The following is a 21,511-nucleotide window of genomic DNA, read 5'->3' as shown; positions in this document are numbered from 1 at the left end:
AAGGAAAGATGATCCAGCAAGGACTATCATGTTTTCATCTTCAGAGAAGTGTGGGGCGCAGTGAAGATTTTTACCTTTATAATTTGTTTATCGTGAAGGAATAAAAGCAGCTCAACAGCCATTCAATATAAATAGGAGGCCAACAGTCACATCCGAACTTTTTTCATTTATATATGAAGAGGGGCAAATTTGCCATTTCGTATGTAACAATTGTAGCCCTAGCCGCAAAATTTCCCCTATAAAAGGATAACTTAGACTTGAGGGTGCACGGTGGGTTAAGAAAAACATTTGATTTGAGTCTTTCTTCACAAAATCAAAAGATCAAAAGAAGATGAATAGATGCTTATCAGATCTAGAGGCTGGAAGCCTGGGAGAAAGATGTATGACTTATGATATGAGCTATACATAGCAAGGTGAGTTACATCATAACATGGATATGTGTATACATGTATGTGTTCTAACTTTTGTGCTTTCATCAATTGAATTACTTCAAGTTCTACCCATCAATTAGCTTAGTTTTCATCTTCAATCTTCCTATGGTTGCACAATAAAATTTTGTTTGACTTTGAATTCTCTACTCTATATATATATATATATATATATATATTCCTGTAGAAAACTATTGATTCCAATTATGATTGATCATTTTAAAAATTTTACTCTAGAGTTTTTTTGAAACTTGTATTTTTCTTTTTAGTTTTTATAAATTTTTTTGACTTTTGAACAATTATTGTTTAGATTTTTTTTTTTTTTTTGAATTCTAATTTTTAAAGTTTTGAATATTGCAAATCTAGATTGCCAAAACATTAATATTATTATATAACACAACTCATTTAGTAAATGGATACTAATATCTCAATCTTATCTTTTTAAATTCTTTACTTTAGTTTCCACCATTATTTTTTAACTTAGTTGTATTGATTAAGGAGTAAGGTTTCTTTTTTATGCATATTATATAGGATTTGGATAAAATGTTAGTTTTACTAAATATTTAATTATTTGTTTGAGGCAAGGTTTTCTCTATTTAAACAATAAAAAAAATTGATTCAAACTCTTTTTATTAATAAATATAAGTTAGTGATAGCGGGATTCTTTTATCTATAAATATATGTTGTATGTTAAGAATATTTATTTAAGCCTAGCACCCCTAGGACTATAGAAAAAATTGATTCAAACTCTTTTTATTTAAAAATAATTCGTGATAGGAGAATTCTTTTATCTATAAATATATGTTGTATGTTAATAAACATGCCTCGTAGAGTAATTCTTTTGTCCTTAATATATGTTAAGACTATTTATTTAGGAGTAGCACCACTAGACTATACTATGATGGTAAGTGCATGTACAATATATATATATGTTAGAATATTTATTTAGGAGTAGCACCACTAGACCATAGTCTATTGGCGAGTGCATTTACAAATCTACCAAGTGGTAGAGTAATTATTGTTTATAATAATCTAGTAATAAGTGCATATACAAACTTGTATATAGTACCACTAGGCTGCAGTCCACTAACAAGTGCATATAGTACCACTAGCTGCATTCTAGTAGCAAGTGCATGTACAAACCTACCAATAGCTTAGTGGTAGAGTAATTTTTTTGTCTATAAGTTAAGAATATTTATTCAAGAGTAGTACCATTAGGCTAGGGGTGGCCATATTACGGTTCCGGGAATCGGAACCGGCGGGAATCAGAACCGGTGGGGTTCAAGTTTTGTTGGAACCGCAAACCGGCGGTTCCACAAACCGGTCGGAACCGGATGGAACAGCCAATTCAAACCGATTTGAACCGACGGCTCTAGCCGTTATAAATTGTCAGTCTTTTTTTTTTTTTTAATTTTGTTGTGATTTTCTTTACACTATCAAGAAAATCAAAGAGCCATAGGCTTCCCCTTCAAACCCACCACCGAACTAAGAGGTAGGTAAAGTCTTTTTCTTTTTTACCTCCACGTCTTTTGCTTATGCAGTTCTTCTTCTTCTTTATTTTTTTATTTTTATCAATTATATCAAGTGGTAATGGTTTGGATCATCTTTTTATTTTCTTGTTAATTCCTTTTTCCCTAATGGGTTGGTTGGGTTTGCGTTTCTTTGTTGTTGTTCAAGTCTTTAAAAAAATAAATTTAATTGAAGCATTTTTTAATGTTTTAGGTGAATTTTTTTTAGAAATAACTTTGACAAATTTATTAAATTTTGAAAATCGGTCTTCAAAATTTAAAATTTAAAATTATGCGATTTGCCGGAAAACCGATTGGAACCGTCGGTTTTGAAAACGTACCGGAACTGGAAATTTTCGGTTCGGTTCTGGTTCTAATTTTTTTGAAACCGGAACCGTGGCCACCCCTACATTAGGCTATAGCCTAGTGGTAAGTGTATGTATAAATCCACTCTCTTGCAATACTAAAAAAAGGAATCTTTTTTCAAATTTATCCCCAGTGAGATTGGAGTAATAATTAGGTATAAGGGAAATGAATATTTTGTTATAATTGAAGAAATTAAGAAGTATGTATAAAAGTATTTGCTTAGAATTTTGCTGTTTTTTGATTTCATTAGTCATTATGCAACAACCTTAAACTACAAGTATTTGTACGAATGTTAGAAAGCAACAACCTTAAACTTATATGTGGAAAGATTTTCTTGCTGCTATGCAAAAACCTTAAACTATAAATATTTGTGGACATGCTTTCTTAATCTCTGTGTAACAACATTAAACGATAATTATTTGCGATACTACATGTTATTATTTCATTCACACCCATTGGGGAGTGGGTTTATCCTTCAAATCACACACCCATTGTAGGAGTGTGTCCTGTCCTTAACCCATTACATGTGGGTTTATATAGGTTAAATGCTTTTACAAAGTTATCATGATTTTGTGAAGGAGCAAAGTCATAAATATTTACTTTTAGATTTAACATATAACATAATAGTTAAGCGAGCTTATAATGGTAATCATTAGTGAAATGTAACTTTATAGGTGACAACGAAATTATTTTTGGGTCAAATTGAGGAGTAGAATGATGAAAGATGTAAGTGGTCGAAGTGGAAACTTGAAAGTGTGGAATCATTTGGAGTGTAAGAAGCATATTCCAAGGAATTGAGCATAGAGTGAAATAGGTACCAACACTTTTTTGGTTTAGAGAATCAAAATAGCACTTTATCTTTATTTAGGCATATCTACACTAAACTTCTTGTCTTAATGCCACTTAGTTTCCGTAAATTTGACCATTAATTTGATTTTATTTTATTTCATTAGTACGATATTGACTTTTTTTTTTTTTTTTTTTTTTAATGGACTAGCCAAAATTATAACCCATCAGTCTGGCACCTGGTCAGTTCTCAAGCAAAGCTGAGCTCATGGATTGGCAAATTTACTCCCTAATATCAAGGTATACTTTCTTTTATATCTCTCAAAAAAATTGCTACCTGTTACAAGCTGCCAAAGAATTGACCTAGACTGGCATTAATTCCTATCAAAGGGAGTTAACAATTAGTTCAAAATTTGAAAAAAAAAAACAATTAGTGGTGTTTTCTCTAGCTGCTGCTTTCATTGCTGAATAATATTAGCTCTAAGCTCTTTCAAATCTTCTACTGTTTTCTGCTCTGCTTGAAGTAAACTCATCGCCGCTGGATAATATTAGCTCTTTCAAATCTTTTACTGCATGTTCAATTGCATATATAATCATTTTCTTGACCTGACAGAAGGAAAACAGGAGTCTATTAGTTACAGAAGCAAAAATTAACTGATAAGATTACGATTATGGCAGAATGGAGGCAAGAGTTACCTCAAGTTTGTCTTCTCTAGCCTTGTGATTCTTTGGAAGCTGCCGAAACTCCTCAGTTAAGCGAAAGCACTCATGGAGATTTTCAGGAGAGACAAAATCTACTGCAACTTTCGTACATGACTGTTTGTTTTGCAAAAAGAAAGGCCTTATTATAAGTAACTTACCTATTATATAATGCTAGATTGCTTATTTATTTTCTTAAAAGAGAAAAGCAAAATGTAGTAGTTTTCATTAATCATAATCTCTTCTGCCATTGAAGTACTAGCATAAAAAAGCTGACAACCAGTTTGAAAGAAAGATTGAAAATAACTTCCCGAAGATTTACCTTGAGATTCCTAACTTGATGTGGGCAACCAGCAGGGATAAATACGGCTTCTCCAACTCTCTGTCCAAATGACCAAGGTTCAACTTCTATATGAAATGAATCAAGTGAATCAGTGATTGCCACAAAGTAAGTTGTAAAAGAAAAGTTGAATTATAATATACTAACCGAATTCCTCTTTCAGCTTCTTTTTATGCTCCGAAGTTAAATAAAAACACTGATCATGAATTGGATGGGCAACCTGTTAATAAGTAAAAGTAAATCACAGATGACTAGTCTGGAAAACTAAAGATTTAAATGCAACATATACCTGTTCCACTGGACAACAGTATGTGTGCCTAAATTCCTTTGAGTGCTTTCTTAGATATGTTTCTAACTTCGGGACATCCTCTCTTCTGAAAATATCCCACAATGCACCACATGTCTCCTCTAATTCCACTCTAGCAATCAAACCAGGTTCTGTCTCTTCTCTTAGCTTATTGTCTGAAATCTCCATATCTAGCTCAGTAGCTTCCAATACGTCCTTCTCTTTCCAGTTTCTACAGCACTCAACTACTTCATGTAGCTCTTGACGTTCTTTCTCATCTTGTTCCCTATGTTTCCTTTTCAGCTTCTGAATGGCAGTTTGCTGTTCTTCGCTTAAAGCCACCTCCGCAGTATGTGTCAAAATATTCACCTGAATAAATTGATATCTTACACCTTTAGAAGTGTGAAAAAGACAATAGATTGTAATAGAAAGAAATCAACAACCCTTTTACAGACATTCCGTATCATCACCGACCAAACTAGCAGTTTGGCAAGCTAAAATATGCTTAACAACTGGCATCGCAAAGCCACCACTTGTCACCGTAATGTGACTTGACAGTTGAAAGAAACAGTTCCTCAACCCTTCCCCACCCCCCCACCCTCGCCCCCCTCTTTTCTCCCTCCTCCCAGAGAAAAAAGAGAGTACAAATTGCGGATCATTTGAAATAATAGTTTATTTTTGTAAACACCTGCCCAAAATGAATCATTGATATTAACTTTAAAACAGCCAGTGTACCATAAAACTTTAACACTCGCGCATTTATCTGCACGACATACTAAATAACATAAGTGATATTTTAGGCTTACCGCATCTGACATATCACAATGAAGATTGGTCACAGAGTCCCCTCTTCCAAGCTCTTCTGTTGTTCCATAAGCAATGTAAGTTTTTGGACCCAGGTCTGGTTTGAGTAGCCCTGGCGGAAATTTAACGGCTAAGTTAAGGATGCCAGCCTTGGGGTCACTGTATTCTTGGAAAGGTAATGCGCTGATAAACTCATCACAGTGGCGTGGCAAAAGGTCCTCAAACTTATCGGACGGTGGCCAATCCTTCAGCTTCAGCATCTCAGGCCAAAAATTTTTATATCTTCTCCCTTCTATATAGCCCTTGAAAAATTGTCGAGCATTAATTTCCACCTGAATATTTTGACAAAATCAGAAATCATTAGAACACTAATTAGAAGGGCAAAGAAAACAAGTTCACAAGAAGAAAAATGTATTTCTGAATACATCAGCAGAAGAAATTTTATCTCCTTTAATATAACTAACAAAAGCAAACCAGATGATATTCCTCAATCATGAGATCCTATGTTTTGGATGAAAAATAAATGCCAGGAAAGATAGTGGTGCTAACCTCACAACTAGCCAGGCAATCAATGGCCTTCACTTCAGACATCTTAGCACTTGTCTCTAAATCCACATTTTCACATAATGCACGCCACATGACCATTGGCTCCCAGCTCAAACGAGTTGTTTTTTCCAGTGCATCACGAACAATAACAGGTTCACCTCTAACCCAATGCTTTTGAAAGTGAAAAAGCCCTACATCCTCTTGAATGTCACTGAAAGGTGGGCAATACAAGTAATTATCCTCAGATCCTTCTCTGTAAGCTGCTCTCAACAACATCTCTTCCCCTGCTTCAGAATATTTGCAAGTCAAATTATTCTTTTCAGTGTCAAAGAAACCCAATAAATCACCCGCCTCTTTTTTCAACTCTGAAATCCATCCCACTGGAAGGATACGCTTTAGCTCCAACAAACAATCACCACAACCACCCATTTCTTTTGGGGCACAAGAAATACTACCATCACAATTGGCATTCCACTGGAAAGTTGGTGGTTCACTTCGATCCTCAGGATTTTCAAAACCACCAGGCAATTGATCTCCACCATGCATATAATCAGATCCTCGGTTTACATATTGAAACTTTATTTCATCACGGCTTGACAAACTTCCTTCACGAAGTTCTTGACAACAATGGAGACACAATTCATAAATGCATTTTGGACAGCTGCGGTGGAAGTCAACAATAGAAGTTGCACAATGGTTGCTGCTCCAAGAACAATAAAATTGCAGACAATAAGATTAAAGTTCAATCAAAAGACAAAAACTTCATCTCCAAGTTCGAGACAGAATGAAGGAGGCTTACCAAAAGACACGCTCATCGTTGTTACAGAAGATCTCAGCTACCTCAGGTACGGAACCTGGTTATAAAACACCATAATTAGCAGAAATGAAATTTAAACATGTAAACTCACACCAGAATAAAAAAGGAAACAGAAGGTACCAAGAATGCTAGCCTCAATTTGCAACTCTAGCGTTTGTTCTTCACAGATTTTTTCCAGAAATGGAAGCAGTAACTTGATCAAATATTCTAGATGCTGAACCTTTTCACTGTTAGTGATTTCCCGATTTGATGTCTGAAAGTGAGGAATATTATGCACTAGTTAGAAAGCAGATTATGCCAAGATGGAACAGATTCTGCTTATATATATTGGAAAGAAAGCAGAAAACCAAAGAGATAAACAGTATGGAGGAATTGATGTAGTATACTAGTAGGGGTGGTCTTGTGAAACAGATAACCTAAAAGGAGGGCACCCTTCTAATAGCATATAAGAGTAACTTCTTCCTTGTTTTCCACAATTAACTGGGTTAACTAATCTATGGACCTTTTACTTCATCATTAACATCCTAACAAAGGATTGAGTAGTTGGGGGACAGGATGGAAACAAACCTTAATCAACCCACTGGAATGCAGACACACATTGCAGTTGCAATTTCGACGACAAAATGGACATTGTTCTGCAATTTCTTCTTCTGTCATCTCTGGATACCTACATACAACACAATAGAAATGTGTATTAAGCAAAAAGACTCAGAGGTAATTAAACAAAACAATGTCACAGATTCTGGACCAAAAAATTACCAGTGCTTGATACATTGTATACAATACATTTTGCTTTTACACTTCCTGCAAGGGACAACAACTTTTCTTTCATTTTTCATGCACTGATGACACTTTGGGCGTGCTTCTATTTTGGCCTGCTTGAAGCAAGAAAAATTAACATCCTTCAGTTACAAAAGTTAATAAAGAAAGAGACCCTTCAATGTGAAGGGAAAAATAATACTATAATAGTTCCACTGTAGCAGATAAACAATGTTTAGCCAATTACCTTCACATTTCTCATTGCACATGTGCTGTTGCTGCTGTCTTCACTCTTTATAGCTGAAGCAGCTGACGTAGAAGTTGACAGAGAGGATGAAGTACAGGAAGAAGCATTTGCAAAATCTACACTCTCCTCCTTTGTATCCCTGGTATTTCTTTTACTTACTTCCCTATTTGAAATTCTGCGTCTTTTGCTTTGTCTCAGATTTACAATACACAGTTGCTCTAAGACTTCCTCTTCTGAATCATCCTCTACATCTATAACTACAAAACTACTACTCTTATTTAAGGCACTCCGCCGCTTCTTTGGAATGCCGCTGCCCTTTGAGAAATCAAAATCAGGAGTCAACCTTACTTTCTTGGATGAAGCTGAAGTTCTTTTTCTCGGTACGGGTGACCACTCATCATCATCATTTTGTGCTTCTTTCCATATTCTCTTATTAATTCTACCCTGCAGAGTTTTCGCATCTAGTCTCTTCGGTGTGAGCACGGGTTTTCCCATTCCCCGCGTTTTATGATCATTATGGTGGCCAAACCGGTCCCTCTTAGCAATTGCTGCAGCCATCATAACAGCTGCAATAGGAAAGATGCAAGATTGAGTGCCAATATACAGAATTGATCTACCGCAAAGCGGAAGAAAATTCAAATTGCATTATTCTTCTTTCACCAACGACGGAACCATGCTTTTAACAGGTTAAAAACAAACAGGAAGCACATTGCACTCCAAGCAAATAAACAAACAAATAAAAAGCTCTGTAGTCAATATTAACAGGTAGTGAAGTGAAGTTGACTTGACTCAGGTCAACTCAGAGAAAACGATAGAACAATCAAAATGTATCCCAATTTAAATATAACCGATCAAATAGCAATCAGATTCAGATTCTAAATCGAAAAAACACAATTTCAAAATAAACTGATATAATGTGTTAGCGCAAAAAACAATCATACCTTTATCTGTCGAAATTGAGATTGAAATCAACGTAATTCTTTGATATTGCAGATAGCTATTTGTATAATTCGGGAGAGAGCGATGGTCTGGTGTTTGCGCTTATCGAGAATCCAATAGGAATTAGGAAGAAGGAAAACGGGAGGAGAGAACGATGACCGTGAATATTAACGATTTGAGAATCGGATGTCAATTGTCAAGAGGACTGGGGAGATGAGCGTTATGTATTTATAGTAAAAAGAATAGAAGCGCGGATTTACTGCACCGCTTTGTTTCGAATAGGCTACGGGGCTTTTTTGGGCCCGCAACATTAATTATCAATCCGAATCTGATAGGAAATCGCGTTATGCAATCTTCTCCACGGTATCTTTTCATTTGCTACTTGAGTCGCAAGACTGACAGCTGAGAACCGGTAGATCATGTAGAATCTCTTCCTTTGCTTTCTCCTTCTGTCCGGTTCGACACTCCATATCACCGATTCCGATTGGGAGTTTGGTTCGATTGGATATTAACTATTTAGTATTTCTATTTTAATAGCTATCTGTTAGTGGTTAGTAGTTGTTAATTATTTTACTATTAGTTATTTTATTAGCTCTTAATTACTTATTAAATCTGTTTATATAACAATTTCTATTTTAATAGCTAGTATTAGCCGTTAATTATTTATATTTTTACTAGCTGTTACTTGTTTATATTTTACTAGTCATTACTTCTAGATATTAATTGTCTGTTTATGCAGTAAAACGATTCTAAGAAGGCAGATAGAGCAAAGCTTTTAGCTAATTTCTAAAATGATAGATTTGCTATGAATAGAGAAATGCGAAACACAGTAATGAATCAAATCATATATCGAAAAGGTAAAATTAATCATCAAATGCATTTTTTTGATGAAATTACTTAAAGAGCTTGAAAAACTCCAGGGTTAAACGTCTTCATTTGAAGGAATTCTAAAATGGTGACCTCCTGGGAAGTTATCCATTCCACATACTAGATGAAATTGACTTGATCCAAAACATAATTTCTCTTTGGTTAGAATCGGAGTGTAACAGTAAAAACACTAAAAGTTTTAAACTTTCTCCCCACCTGAAATCCAAACTCCATCTATTTTTATGAGATGGACGAGACTAATTAACTTTATATAAATTATTTTTTGAATTATTCTTTTTTCTCATAAAAATAGCCTTAATTCTACCTTCACAAAAATTAAGAAAAATAAATTTGAACAATTAATTTTACTACATTTTCCAAAACATCTTGATATTCTATAACTCTTTCTACACAAAAAGAATAGTCACTAAATCTATAAATTATTCATAGCAGGATTATATTAAATTGACTATATTTTTTAAATTAAGAATTAATTTTACTTTTAAAAAGAAAATTGACCTATAATTTGCGATATTTATTAAGAATTAAGAATATTTATGGGAAAAACTGTTAAAATTTTTTACATTTATTCGTAATTATTAATATTTGTTCATAATTATTTTATTACGATATGATTATTAAATATTATTATAAAAAATTTAATAATTTATTTTTATTTATATAACATATTAAAACAAAAAATATATATATATAAAAATAGTTGTATCTTTAAGAAGCATTATACATATCAAGAAGTTAATGAGAGATTGAAGGATTTTTTTTGTTTAAAAAAAGGAAAGAAAGAACGAAGAGATGAATGGTTAGTCAAAAAAAAAAAGATTTTACTAACTCTAAATAAAAGTTAACCTTACGAGTGTGATTCTTGAACTTCCGGTCGGCGAATCCCTGATAGCCTTGTTTGTGAATACTGAATAGTGTTCAGTTGAAAGACCACCAGTCGCTGCTCCAAGAAATCTGAATATGAAAGATAGGAAAGTGGTAATTGAAAATGAAATGACGGTCAGGATTACCGTAATAAATAAGGTTTATCTGTGGATGTGTATCGTAGGGCGCCCATGGTTTGTCTTTTAATGGAAAGATTACCTCGTACTTCTCCTTATTAGAAGTACTAACTCATAATACCATTTTTAACCAACAAACCCATGTTAAGAATTACTTTCTATTATTTTTTATGTAGAGAAAATTTTTAATTAGAGTGTGTTTATATTTCATGAAATATAAATATAAGTAATATTAAAATTAATATATTTTTTATTTGCTTTAATATGAACATTAATACGACAAATGCACTCAAAAATGTTTTTTTTTTTTTTTAAATCATTTATACTATAATAAAGGAATCCACACACTGGTTCAATGCAAAGATTCCACTTTTTGTTGGAATATTTGAAGGTCCCTTTTCTCTCTTTCTCCCTCCTATACAACAAACAATACCCTTCTCCGTTTAATTTACAGTGGCTAGTGTGAGCAAGTGTTGCAACCAGCCAGATATACACAACACGATTTTTATGTCCCACATTTGAGAGTTAAGGCTCTGGATGTTTCTTGATAGCCTCAGTCAGTGAGGGTGAGGAAGCACCACTTATTCTGCTTGGCGCAGGTGTATTTCTTCGCGATTGACGTTTTGTGGGGACTAGCACGCTCTCACTTTCTAACTTTTCACTTAATATCTCGTCTTCATCTTCATCCCCATCATCAGCTTCTTTGAAAACTGGATGTGCATATGCATTTTGAAGATATCCTTTCAAATTCAGGTTTGGTTCCCTTGCACGTTCCAGGGTATCTCTCATCATCGCCTCCTGAAAGCCAACAATAAACAAAGGACTATGGTGACTATCATATTTAGTGAATTACCCGTGAAGGTTTACTTGACAGCAATGTATACTTGGTTCAGTATAAAACATAAGAAAGCATCAATTATGCAATAGCAAGAACACACCTGCAACGGATATTTGACAAAAGCAGGTTCATAGCGACCTTTGCAGAACCTATGGAACCATATCGTGAGTATAGGAAGGGCGATCAGAAATGGTGTTGACAGGGCAGCACGTTTCGTGCTCAACAGTCCAATCATAAGCACCTGTGAGATTATCAGTGCAGTGACTACACGTCCATGTACATCAGGCCAGTATGCTGCTGCACTCTCATATTCTTGATTGTAAACATTTATGATCTGCAATTTTTACATAAATGGTTAAAGACGTGAAACCAAAGGAAAGAGATTTAAGGTGTCCTTAAATCCAAGTTTACCCTCAAAGGGTTAGCCTAATTAGAAACCACACTGGACAAACTTTTGGTGGTCCCAGCCAATGCACATTGACCGTAACCCCATGTGTACTGGAGATTTGCCCAGTCCATGTGGAGGGGGCATTTGCATGGACCCGAGGTGGAGAGCATGAACTATGCCCTTAAGGGCTGGGCACCACCCCAACATAAAAAAATAAAAAAAAAATGCAGAGAGATTTCAAGCTTATCCTCAGCAGAAGCAACATGTAGAATCTGATCGGTGGTGAAGTATTTGTTTTACAATTTCCCTAAAATTTGCTTTCCTTTCCTAATGGCAACGACATGTTTGCAACATAAATTTTTCTATACAGGATTAAACAAAGACTATATGTGCAATTGAAATTGTTTTTTATATTGAACATTATGTAACTAAAAGGTCATGCTTTTACCTGATGACGGAACACAACATAAGCAAAGCCAAAGAACACTATTATGAATGGGAGGAGAGCCGGTGTTACTGTCGCATATACAAGGCCTAACAGAAAATAGAATTGTATACGCGGTTCTCCAGTGTTGAAACCAAGACTTCCGGGATCCATTGCCTCTTCTCTATCCTTTTCAGTCTTCACCAGGAAGAAATTCTTCAGATGGAAGAGTATTAGTGGTTTCAACATTAAAACTTCTCCAGCTATTCCAGCCCATCCATCAACCATTATGTAGGTTATGAAGAAAGTTGCTTTCATTGGAATAGCAACACCAATTGTCTTGGGAATGCTGCGAAATGCATAAATGAAGAGATCATAACAGGAATCATCACTAAAAGTGCAAAAGACAACATGAAAAAACATTTTCAATTATTTTTAGTTCCACACAAGCTGTGGGCCACATCTTTTCTGTTGTACCAGCCGAGGGAGAATTCATAGTGCTAATTGAGGTGGTTAACAATGCCCAGCAGTTTCATGGAAGAATAATAAGCTGATAATAATGATTCACTATGCAGAAGAAACATTGAAAAAATATATGATTATTCGTTTGCAAAATTATAACATACTCATTAGCAGACTGCTTCATAAAAGATTTCAGTTGTTCAAATGCAGTTCCAGCAATTATGCTCCCCAGGAACACATTCACAATGTTGAAAAAATAATATCGTGCTGCTGATCTCCTTTCAAGGGATGACAGAGATGTGAATCCTTCGAATTTAGACATAATCATCAATATTGTTGGCAGGAAGATCAGGAAAAGCTTCAATACAATACCAGGAAGAAAACCTTGGAGAAATGATTTAATAAATTTTCTGCATTATAAATCATGAAAAATTAGTAGTTATGGCAATGAAATCTTGTTGTCAACTGAAGAGGTCTTTGAGGATCACTAACATTTCAATAACAGGCTTCAGAAAGGGGGCAGCTTTCTCAATTCCCTCAATGTTTGCAAGAACTTGCACAAATCCAATTGGGATCATAAAAAAGAAGGTAAGGAAAAAGAAAGCAACACCCATTATCAACCTCCTAATTGTGAGCTCAACATATGGTATGGCTAGATTTTGCCAATACACATCACGTGGCTCCGGAGCCCACTCTGTTAACCACAAAGTTGGATTTCTTGATTGTTGAGTTTGTGCACAAACAGCTGCACCCCATCGACTTTTGAATGAAACAAATGCTGCCGGCATGATAACCTTTGGATCCTTTTTTACCCTTTCCTTCTCTTCTGCTATCTGAAATGTAGGAGGCCATTCATGATCTCAAATTAGAGCTTTGGTGGTAAAAAAAATAGTCACAAAAAAAAAAAAAAATGGCAAGCTTAATTATGTGCTGCATCAATAATCATAATCAAGAAACCCAAGTACATAACTGGACATAATTAGATCAATCTTTCATCATGAAGATCCAAATCTTTCACTGATTCACTCTCTCTCTATCTCCCAATTTCTTCTATATGCTAAGAAGTAACCTAAAGAAACAGTGAATACTTTCCCTCATGGAGCAGTAAGAGTATGTCAATGAGCAATTGTAATGCATATGTTCAATATTAATTGACAATACTGCCTGCCAAGTGTAAATAATATTACCATCATGGTAGAAAAATCTACCTTGTTGACGTTGGTATGACAAACAGGAGGCAATAAAATCTGAAAGGCAACATTGAGTTCCCATTGATGTTATGTGGCAGTATATATGGATCTCAAAAGAAATTTGTTTCTTTCAAAGTGACCTAGTCAGTATTAATAGAGGTGGCAGATTAAAGTCCACAGACAACCACTCAAATGAGGATGCCAAAAAATCAGTTCATACCACGTTGAGGTCTCACAGGATATGGGAACAATAAATGTGATCATGTTTGTGTACCATTTTTTTTTTCTTAAAAAAAAAATACAAACAAATCCTAAATAAACTATTTTAACTGCTGCAAATAGATTACCAGATATGTGTTCTTAAGCAAACAATAGGATCCAGAATCAAACAGTCAGTGGACTTACTTCTTTTCTTAATTTCTCAATCTCCGATGTGTAGTGATCAATTGCATCCACTTTTTTCCCCCAAAGCCCGAGAAAACCAGTCTGAGAATAAAGGGATTCAAAAACTAAGCTCAGATAAAAATTAGATTTTTAGATGAAAGAAAGATGGTGCGGCAATTGTTTCTAAAGACATATCAGATCAGACTCCATTGTAAAGTACCTTCATGAAAGGCCTATGTGATTGATTCCTAGAATACTTAAGTTGGTAGTAGTCAAGCCAGTTCTGCATTTTTTTCTTCTTTTTGACCAATTTGGCTAGTTTGTTTGCATTATAGACCACCTGCACAAAATTTTCTAAACTTCAAAACCGATAAACAGAAAAAAAGTATTTACTTTTATATTGAAAATTCATGATTCCTCAAATAGATTAATCAAACAACTTTATAGTCTGTTCCAAAAGTTTTAAAGAATACATCTCAGTTTAAGCTGGAATCTACCTGGTGCGTAAGATAGGTATCTGGATGATTGACCAGAAAAAAGTGTTCCACAAGCTCACTAACGGATTCATCAGGATCTGGTGGTACATTCCTCACAAGGACCTGTAAAGAGTAAATTCCATGATACAAGTTTGGTGTGTAGAAGTAATGCCAAAAGGGGGGGAAGAAAACCCTACTCCAATTCAAATCTGAAGGGATGGGTTGTAACCTGTAAACCTATTGAATTCCCAAAAAAAAAAAAAAAAAAAAAAAAAATCCTGTCTAACTGTATAGTGCATACACTTCAAAATTGCAAATTTTCCAATGGAAACAGTAGAAAAGGCTCAATAATGAAAATATAATCCTAATGTAAAGTAACTGGATGAGGAAAATAACTTTCTTACTGTAAATTGATCTGGACGACGTCTTTCTGAGGCAAGAAACTGCAACCGCATTGTAGCTACTTTCTCATATTCCTTCATTAACACATAGCATGTCCAAAAAGTAAAGGCATAAGCCATCACTATATGTGTCCAGAATCTGCAATCCAGAAGCTAGAAAGATTATTACAGTACTTAGTTTCATAAAGTTAAAATGTGGTTCTCTATGAAAGTTAGCAATACATAATATGAATAAGTTACATTAAATGACAACAACAGAAATAAAGACATAGAAACTAAGCTGAAAAGAAAATTTAGATTTAATGATTTTTTGTTAAAAAAAAAAGCATTCAAACAAAGATATAACGTTAAGTATCATCTCTACAATGATAGGTAATATAACTTTACAGAAAGAATTTAACTGAAAAACATAATTACCAACATTTATGTCCAATACATTACAAATAAATAAACATTCAAAATAAACATTTTATTCTTTGTAAAACGTTGCAATTAGAGTATCTGAATATGTGAATAGTGAATCCACACCTAGAGAGCTGAAAGGTAGCAATGAAGATGTACCCATACCTTTGTGATCCAAGTGGGATATTTGAAATTGAAAGCTTGTCAATGTCACTGGAAGTAACATTACTCAGCTTAGCTAACTCCAACGTACTATTTGTCCAATTAACTGGAACCAAGATAGCCCAAGCAAGGAACGCAATAGGAACAAAAATCTTTAGTCTGCATCATAAAAAGAAACAACAATAAAAACAAAAGAGCTAAGTGCCAAGTAATTCAACACCAAAAACACATTTGCAGAAACTAAAGAAACTAACTTTATCTTACCCAATCAAGTAAATGCGCAAGTAAACAGCAGAATCCAAACCCGCATGTTCTATAAGCTCAGGCTCTGGCATTTTTAGTGCTTGAGGCATCCAATTTAAAAATCTCAGATACGCCCTATAATCTAAATTGACAAACCTCCTCACAAACGCTCCTGAGTGCGTAGGACTCTCTCTTAAGCCCTTGAGATACCATTTTGGGAAGTAAACCCTATCGTTGAAGGGCTGCAACCTTAAAATTGCAAATGCTAAAAGGAAAATAAATGCACTCAGAAGATTTACTGCAGCCGAAACTCCTATATCCCCAAGTGTCGCCATCTAAAGATCTGCACAACAACAAAACTATGTCAACGCAACCGCTTTCCTAAAAATGGAATTTCAAAACGTTTACCATATAATTATAACTGCTATGGCTCTAGCATCTCTAAGCTTCAATTGAGAAAAGTATACTCTTTACATCAAAAGATAACAACTTTACTATTGAAAACAACAATAAACTAAATCAAACCACACAAAGCAAAAGCCTAAGATACAAGAGGAAAAAATTCTTACACCCGTGACTAGAAATTCAATGTTCCTGCTCTAACCGCAATGGCTTTTAAGTTTCGTCCCAAAACGGAAAAGTAAAAGGAAGGCCGCAGAGAAAAGATTGAGCTAATCTGAAAGTTGAATTAGGGAGTGTTCGGATTGCTTTCTAACTCAACAAAAGCAACAGCAGGATTCTCCGTTCCTTGTGGGAGGATAAGTAGCAGGCACGCTATCATACACGCCTTTACTTAGATAATAAAACCGAAAAAGAAAATAGCAATGACAACTCCAGAAGAGTAAGATCTAGAAAGAGGAATCGTTAAATAAGCGAAGCAAAAACAGTAGAGAGTATTTTACGACTGCAGAGATAGAGAGAGATAGGAAAGGTGATGAGTTTGTTTGTCCCTGTAAATGTTATTTTCGATGTGAACGTTTTTTGGGATTTTCTTTTTTTTTTGACTAAGATAGATAATTAAAAAAAAATGGTCTTTCCGTTAATTTTTAACGAAAGGGTATTATTATAACCACCGTTGTCGGCAGCATGCCACGTGGGATCATCAACGGATACTTTACATCGGTTTCTGGAATTTTGCGCCAAAAAGGAGTCGTGTCTTTCGTGGTGTTAAGGCGAGTGGAATACACGAACCAATATAATTGGAGAAAAGTAGTTGATTGGGTAACAGTAGGTGAGCCGATGAGTGTGACAACGAACATGTAAAGCGGTGCCGCGTGGAGAGAGCGTATATTGCGTGGATGCGTCTCATTAATGACAGCAAATGTTAGTTGGAGGAGACCGCCGGAGAGGATCAAAGATAAAGACTGTTCGGTGTACTATTGCAGCGGTTTTTTGACTTTTGGACAATAATGACAATTTTTACTAATTAAGCACGAGTCAGATATAAGGAAGAAATTTTAATTTTTTACTTTATTCCTTGGTCTGTTAAAAAAAAAAAAAAGACTTATTATTTCCTTTACACGTATTAAAAAATAAGTTAATATTAATTTAAATAATAAATTTTCAAGAACAAAATTTATGTGGCATCTAAATAATTAATAGTATGATTAAAATTATTTCAAAGTGTTTCAAATTACCATAAGATTTAATAGTAATTATTATTATTATTATTTAAACACTACCTAATATCCACATGGAAGCGTAAAGAGTATGATTAGTTTCTACATTAATAATAATAATAATATTATTATTATTACACTTCAAATAAAGAATTCAATATAAAAACTGTTAATAAAAAGACAAATTAAATAAAAATATTTGTATTAGTGTTTTTTATTTATTAACTGCTTGCTTAACTAGTCAAAAAAGTGTCAATTCCGCGGGATAGGCCAAAAGCAGAAGAAAACATAATGCTTAGATTGGAAAGCAACCTAATTTCCCATTATTAATACTGGCACCTAAAATTTTGTGGCATGTGAAAGTACCTTAAAGCTGGAGTTTTTGGACTCAATTTTCTTTTATTATTATACTTAAAATGGGTGGCATTTGCCGACTTTGCCTTCGAAATGATATTTGAGATTATAATATCAGATGATACGAGGCGGCAGTCAATAACCATCCAGGTCAACAAAAGAGCAATATATTTAAAATTAAAGGCAAAACTTGCATGATATCATTTAACTAAAACGTTAATTCCTTAGCTTCTCCGCCAATGAGCACATGCAGGGGCGAGTTACTAACAAGAAATACATAGTGTACAATTTTTAAAATGTATGAAAAAAACAAGCCAGAGTGCTGATCTTAACTAGTTTGAACTGAAACTAAATCAAGCAAAGGTGAAGAGCATAAGCAACAAGAGATCATTAGTTGAAAATCCCATAAAAAGTAGTTCAATCCTATCCACCCTCTTGGCAAAATTACTAGCACCATATACGTTCTGTTCAATGACGCTTCCTACCACCACCTTTGTTCTTTCCCCGGTTTTTATTTCCAAATCCTTTCTTCTTCTTCTTCTTCTTCTTCCCTTTACTGGCCATTTGATCAGTAGAATCATTATTTTTATATGGAGCTTGGTGTACCATATGCTTCACATCAAGGACACCATTTCTGAAATAACCTTCACTTGACCTCAGCACCCTGTCCTCTGGTTTGCGCTTCTCTGCTGATCTTTTAGCACCACTGCCTAGCTTACCTCCAAATCTCCCAAGAATCAGATTCTGTAATTTAGCCCAGTTAGCACATGAGAAAAAAAGTTATTCGCTAACAAGTGCAGTGGCAATTCGGAAGAAAATCAGTTACCTCTTGAAGCATTTTCTCTTCTCTTTCCTTTTGTTTCTTCATTCGTGGGCGTGCTACACTCAATGGTAGTCTCTGTTTCTTCAGAGGCTGTGTTGAAGACAAGCACAGATAAATACTCAAATGGCTTTTGAGGCAGAAACATTGCCTTCATAATGGAAAACACTTCACTCAGCTAAGTATACAGCTGTGTGCTCTGCGCATGCAGAGTTCTTACCTTCCCACCAAGGGAGACTACCTTCCGGTTCTCTCTCTCCTTCCTCTCTTTCCATGTCATATGAGAGGCACCTGAAGTGAACAAAAATGACAGACAACTGCTTAATCAAAATAGAGAACACTTCTAGAAAAAATTCAAACTGGTCACATGCAACACAGCAAATGAAAGAAGCAAAATAGAGCCATGAAGCCTCCAGATAAATCAAACACCATCAGAATCAAAACCACATCCTATGACTCTGAATTTTCTATGACAACAAGGATCTTTCAGATTGGAATTCCTACTCACCACATAAGTAGCAGCTTTTACCAAGATAAAAAAAAAACCATAATTATCTTCCAGCCTACACTAAAAACTAATTTACAATCATAAAGCACCAATTCCATCTCATCCATGTAACCGACAAGTCATACAGTTATAACAAGTGACAGCCAAAAATAAATATAGTGCATGTGAAAGCAAATATGTGACTGCTACACCTTTGGTTTCCAATCAGCTTGAGCCACAAATTATAGTGCCATACACTGGGTTGTTTTTTAACTCAAGGATCTTAGGTACATTATCACAGGCATAGGGACAGAATCCTTTCTGCTTCTTGCAACATTTGACAAAAAAAAGATAATTTCCCGAACTATCAAGTTATCCAAACTAATCGAAATTTTATTCTTTCAGGTTCTCTAAAATGCAAGGAAACACCTCAATAGTGTCCTCACCATATCAGCTTTGAGGACAATTATGTAAGAAACATTCTCATCTCAAAGGCTGCTAGAATATTCAATCTTAACCACCACCTCACAGATAACCCTGGCCCATCCTACCATCAATGACTATGATTCCTCGTTAAATAAGAGTCAAGTATATAACTTCTTGACTCCAATCCTCTGTTGCTGATAGCATGAGACTTTTTAACTCCAACTGCCGACTGACTTTTACTTACTCATATCCGGTGTTTGACAGGTACAATCACAATATTTGTCCATATGTCACAGGCTAGTAATTGTGTATTCAAACAAGAAACCAGCTGTTAACTCTAAATACTCCCAGTAACCATTAGTTACATAGCAATCAACAAAATTAGCATATAAGCATAAAAATCCCAAAAAAAACGTAATTCACAGTGCAGAGTCACCAAGGAATAAATCAGAATGATAAATGATACTATCACAAACTCCAAAACTAAAAAAAAAAAAAAAAAAAAAAAAAAAAAAAAAAGGAATTCACAACCGTACAAATATACATCACATACAAATTTGTTTACGATTTATGCATATAATACCATAACATGCAAGCACAAGCGCAATTATGGAATAAGGCGAAAGCTAAGAGAAGATGAAGAAGAGTAGTAAAATACCAAATAACTCGATGTCTTTCATAATCTGTCTAAAATCCCACTTATGGTCCTTGTCATCCATGGAATAGCTTGCTTGGTTTCTTTTCTTCATTTTGTTGGCCTTTGTTTGGTCAGTTTAACTGCAAAGAAAAAAGAAATTGTAAGACCCTTAGTACTGCAATACTTGCACAAAAGGATATGGCGAAAGAGAGAGAAGCGCAAAAAAAGAAATTATAGAAGGAGAGAGCAGATTGCAATCTGATTTAGGGTTTTCCCAAGAGAGTAGATTACTGGAATCTTTCGGGGGAAAGGAACGACCGCTGTGAGTTCCAGGAACAGCTTCTGGGGATATGTACAGCAGGGGAATTTCGGTTGCGAAGCTTTGTGGAGGGATGTACGAGGGTTTAGGACGTACTGTTCACATTTTAAGTGTTTGTCGGCTGCCACTTTGTTCGAGCGATCAACGACATGTCGTCCCAATCCAAAGTCTTCCTTTACAAAAGAATAGAACCCCCAAAAAACCGAACACTGACAGTGTCCGGTTAGTGGAACGACATCGTTCATTAAGATCGCACGGGATGCGTAAAACACGTTGCTCCGGAAGACCAAACAAGCAGTCGTTCGACGGTTGGCAAAGAACCTAGAAAAACTACTGGCCGGTTGCTATCAGAGGATGACCGGCATTAGGGCTGTAAATGTATCGAACGAGCCGAACTCATCCATGAAATGCAAGCATTTGCCTCGTGCAGTAATTTAGCATCAGCAATCATCAATTAAGCCATTCATTTAAAAAGAAGAATGCCACACAATTTATATATATATATATATATATATATATATATATATATATATATATATGAAAAACATATGCATCTCCCTCCATAAAATTTCGTTATATGGATAAATATACAAAGGTATTTATCGCCCTTCAGCAAATATACAGACGCATAAATTTTGCTTAGAGAGAGAAATGCAAAATAAAAAATAATTAGAACGAGAGAGCGTGAAATTAAGGAGAAATTAAACTTACATGCAAACAACTGCAGAGATTGATAAGAGATTTTGCAGGCCTCTGTGCCCTTCTCTTCTGCCCTGTAATTAATGCAAGCAATTTCGAAGGGTTGGGGTTTTCTCTGTAAGAAAGAAAGAGAAAGGAAAACTGAAATTGCAGAGAATTATGAGAGAGTTCGCAGATTTTTGAGTCAGATAGAAAGACAGAAATGGAAGAGTGAGTGAGAGAGATAGCGATTGGGGAACGAGCTTTTCGACGTCTAGACAAATTTGATGGCGATGGCGAGACACATTGAGAACGGCTAGGTTTAGGATGAAATGCGTGAATGAAGAGTGATGGAACGTTTAGTGTATTTTAGGACCTAAACGTCGT

The 21,511-nt window shown here is 35.0% G+C and overlaps 3 protein-coding genes and 1 long non-coding RNA gene across 7 annotated transcripts; 1 reads left to right on the top strand and 3 right to left on the bottom strand.

Moving 5' to 3' along the window:
- The first annotated feature begins 248 nt into the window (after positions 1 to 248).
- Positions 249 to 4,289, top strand: LOC110011079 (uncharacterized). Of its 2 annotated transcripts, none has more exons than XR_002286157.3 (3): positions 249 to 413; positions 3,300 to 3,388; positions 3,702 to 4,289. It is a non-coding gene; the product is annotated as an uncharacterized LOC110011079 (long non-coding RNA). The 2 variants fall into 2 exon arrangements; XR_002286156.3 differs by having other exon boundaries at positions 250 to 413; positions 3,767 to 4,289.
- On the bottom strand, positions 3,362 to 8,933 carry LOC110008625 (Transcription factor jumonji (jmjC) domain-containing protein). Of its 2 annotated transcripts, none has more exons than XM_020685555.3 (13): positions 8,528 to 8,933; positions 7,587 to 8,152; positions 7,340 to 7,455; positions 7,148 to 7,247; positions 6,701 to 6,833; positions 6,563 to 6,617; positions 5,767 to 6,463; positions 5,220 to 5,549; positions 4,417 to 4,782; positions 4,275 to 4,323; positions 4,110 to 4,195; positions 3,785 to 3,904; positions 3,362 to 3,694 (listed from the first exon to the last, which is right to left on the bottom strand). In XM_020685555.3, the coding sequence occupies exons 2-13, from the start codon at positions 8,145 to 8,147 to the stop codon at positions 3,569 to 3,571; spliced, it is 2,739 nt and encodes a 912-aa protein (XP_020541214.1). In that variant the 5' UTR covers positions 8,148 to 8,152; positions 8,528 to 8,933; the 3' UTR covers positions 3,362 to 3,568. The 2 variants fall into 2 exon arrangements, with proteins under 2 accessions (XP_020541214.1, XP_020541213.1); XM_020685554.3 differs by having other exon boundaries at positions 4,275 to 4,347; positions 8,528 to 8,931.
- A 1,765-nt stretch (positions 8,934 to 10,698) lies between these two features.
- LOC105650086 (hyperosmolality-gated Ca2+ permeable channel 1.2) lies at positions 10,699 to 16,781 on the bottom strand. The gene is made up of 12 exons (XM_020685562.3): positions 16,354 to 16,781; positions 15,806 to 16,127; positions 15,545 to 15,700; positions 14,981 to 15,116; positions 14,598 to 14,699; positions 14,321 to 14,440; positions 14,122 to 14,202; positions 13,019 to 13,359; positions 12,691 to 12,936; positions 12,089 to 12,413; positions 11,353 to 11,586; positions 10,699 to 11,212 (listed from the first exon to the last, which is right to left on the bottom strand). Exons 2-12 carry the CDS (start codon positions 16,117 to 16,119, stop codon positions 10,940 to 10,942), a joined length of 2,328 nt encoding a protein of 775 aa, XP_020541221.1. The 5' UTR covers positions 16,120 to 16,127; positions 16,354 to 16,781; the 3' UTR covers positions 10,699 to 10,939.
- A 1,146-nt stretch (positions 16,782 to 17,927) lies between these two features.
- Positions 17,928 to 21,483, bottom strand: LOC105649300 (axoneme-associated protein MST101(2) protein). 2 transcript variants are annotated; one of them, XM_012235911.4, is made up of 5 exons: positions 21,158 to 21,483; positions 20,149 to 20,267; positions 18,798 to 18,868; positions 18,584 to 18,670; positions 17,928 to 18,501 (listed from the first exon to the last, which is right to left on the bottom strand). In XM_012235911.4, the coding sequence occupies exons 2-5, from the start codon at positions 20,237 to 20,239 to the stop codon at positions 18,226 to 18,228; spliced, it is 525 nt and encodes a 174-aa protein (XP_012091301.1). In that variant the 5' UTR covers positions 20,240 to 20,267; positions 21,158 to 21,483; the 3' UTR covers positions 17,928 to 18,225. The 2 variants fall into 2 exon arrangements, with proteins under 2 accessions (XP_012091301.1, XP_012091302.1); XM_012235912.4 differs by lacking the exon at positions 21,158 to 21,483 and adding an exon at positions 20,419 to 20,603.
- Between the last annotated feature and the right edge of the window lie 28 nt (positions 21,484 to 21,511).

This window comes from Jatropha curcas, chromosome 11, assembly GCF_041381405.1.
Source record: "Jatropha curcas cultivar XTBG-Jc1 chromosome 11, XTBG_Jcur_1.0, whole genome shotgun sequence".
Classification (NCBI taxonomy): Eukaryota; Viridiplantae; Streptophyta; class Magnoliopsida; order Malpighiales; family Euphorbiaceae; genus Jatropha; species Jatropha curcas.
This window is presented reverse-complemented; position numbering and strand designations above follow the sequence as displayed.